This window comes from Cajanus cajan, chromosome 6 (genome assembly GCF_000230855.2).
Source record: "Cajanus cajan strain Asha chromosome 6, NIPB_CcT2T_4, whole genome shotgun sequence".
NCBI classification, from domain to species: domain Eukaryota; kingdom Viridiplantae; phylum Streptophyta; class Magnoliopsida; order Fabales; family Fabaceae; genus Cajanus; species Cajanus cajan.
In genome coordinates this window covers 17401110-17403372 of record NC_138522.1, presented here as the reverse complement: position 1 = coordinate 17403372, position 2263 = coordinate 17401110, and the positions used below count along the sequence as shown (strand labels likewise).

Genomic DNA, 2263 nt, shown 5'->3' with positions numbered 1-2263 from the left:
CACTCGTGGCAGCAAGTGCTGATATGGGTAATTTGTACATTTCAATTACCTTTTCACTTCTTCCATAACAGAATCAAGTTCATACTTACCACCATAGATATCAAGTTCCTTTAAGCCTTAATTTCAACCATACTGCATAGTTCATTCAAGACAATAATTTGTTTTGATAATCATACTCAAAGTCCTTAACTCATTAACCATTTGACCAAAAAGTTAAGAGTTGGACAATTTCTATAACACTAACAGTACAAGTTACAATTAAATAGATTATGACTATAAAGCATATTGTATAAATATCAATCATTGAAAAAAAAAACATAGTTGTGTTCTGGATATAGGATGTGTAAAAATTGTGCTGATTAATAGCACTTGGCTCTATTAATTTATTGAATATTTGCCAGTTTCATAACACCTAGCATGATTTAAGCCTTTCAAAGATGTAGGAATACCTTGTGTTGAGCTTACAGAAGCAGGGAAATTGTTTTTATCAGCTAAACTGCTTAATTCACTACCCTTAGAAGCTACAGATTCGGTTACAGGAGGGAGGGGGGCCTTATCCACATCATCTTTGTTGTTTGGAAATTTACGTATATCTGGTGGCTTTGACTGCAAGGGGAATGGCATTGTTCTTCCAGCAACACCAACTTCTTTTCTAGAATCAACTATAGGCTCTGACCTTATGCTAGTTCTGGGAACAATTATCGGTATAATATCTGATTTATTGATGAGTGGAACACTGGATGTTGTATGAGATTTCAAAGAACTCCTTTTCTGAGATGTTTTATTAAGAACTATTGTTGAACCAACAGGTGCTGTTTTTGGACCAGAGTTCAAATTGATCCTTTGAGGAGTACTTGGTGCACTTCCTGTGGCTTCATGTAATCCATAAGTCATATAGTGAGAAAGTAAGGATATTAATGGAGAATAGGACCCAAATGGGTCCAGATACAATAAAGATTAGACAAACAATTCAATCAAAACAAATGCAAAAAAATAAAATAAAAAATTGAAAAAAGAGGAAGGATATATAGATGCCACACATTTTCCCTCCTTTAAGGGGTCTGAATCTTGAGAAACTGACAACCTTCCAAGAGACCTTGTTTCCTTTATTAATTGATCTGGATTTTGAGAAATAGATAGCCTAGCCATAGCAGTGATCTCATTCAGTACAATCATATTTCCACTTGAAGATTTAGTTTCTGAATGGCCATTTAGATGGTTCACATTATTAGGTGCATATGGTTCTATACGCTGGACAAGATATCAGAAATGTAAAAAAGGCACATTAGTATTAAATACAACCACTCTGTAAGTAGCAAAAAATTCTCTTGAAGACAAATGCATTTACCGAGATGTCCACAACCCAGACTCCGACACAGCTTTGATTGTATGAGCAGCCAAGAAGTTTTCCTTCATGAACGTTAAGATCTGACAATCTAGACCAACCCACATCCACCATATCATGGCATCTAATAGGTTCCCAAGAGAAAACCTAAACAGAACCAAGCAGAATATTGTTACCTTGATAAATGATTACCTCAAAATAAATCAACCAAAAATAGAGCTTACCTTCAAACTCTCATGTAAACCACAGAGCAGGGTCCTCCCATCAGAATATAACTGTTCTATCTGCCGAGCCTAGATGTGGGAAAGAAATAAATCAAGCACCATTCCGCTGAAGTGGTGATAGGTACCACGGAAAATTTGATACTAACGAAAAAGATTTAGCAGCTTTCTCACCTAATTCTACACAGAGATAGCTCTTTTTACAGGACCTAGTTAACCTTGTCTAAATCTCACCTAATTAGTGATATTGTTTGCAGTTGAAAGAAAGGTCAATCTCCAAAAGGCCTTCGCAGAGCTGGGGGAATACTTTTTTTTGTGGTCTTGCACATGGAAAAGTAAAGTATTCTATGCAGGCTTCATTTATCAGAATTTTTGCTTCAAAGAATGCTTTCAAGCTACAAATTTAAGCAAAGATAGCTTTATTTGACAATTAGTTGGAAGTCAAGTATGCCTATTCAACATAAACTAAGACACTGGCTAGATCGTAGATTGCTGGGTATGAATTAGATTCTAAGTGGGAGCATGCCCATGAAGAGGGTCTTATTACAGAATATGCTATTTTGAAACTAGCCCTAGACAGATCATTGCTAAGAGGAGACCAGGGAAAGCTTTTCTTGCTAATCAAGTGCTATCATCATATTAGAATGATTATCCCGTCTGCCTTTCTGCTTGAAAGTTTTCCTTTCACCCTATTCTA

General features: G+C 36.0%; 1 protein-coding gene across 1 annotated transcript; it reads right to left on the bottom strand.

Annotated features, from left to right (window-relative positions):
* Nucleotides 1-363: 363 nt before the first annotated feature.
* LOC145958844 (katanin p80 WD40 repeat-containing subunit B1 homolog KTN80.3-like) lies at nucleotides 364-1647 on the bottom strand. The gene is made up of 4 exons (XM_083076384.1): nucleotides 1570-1647; nucleotides 1349-1492; nucleotides 1041-1251; nucleotides 364-872 (listed from the first exon to the last, which is right to left on the bottom strand). The coding sequence occupies exons 2-4, from the start codon at nucleotides 1457-1459 to the stop codon at nucleotides 379-381; spliced, it is 816 nt and encodes a 271-aa protein (XP_082932510.1). The 5' UTR covers nucleotides 1460-1492; nucleotides 1570-1647; the 3' UTR covers nucleotides 364-378.
* Between the last annotated feature and the right edge of the window lie 616 nt (nucleotides 1648-2263).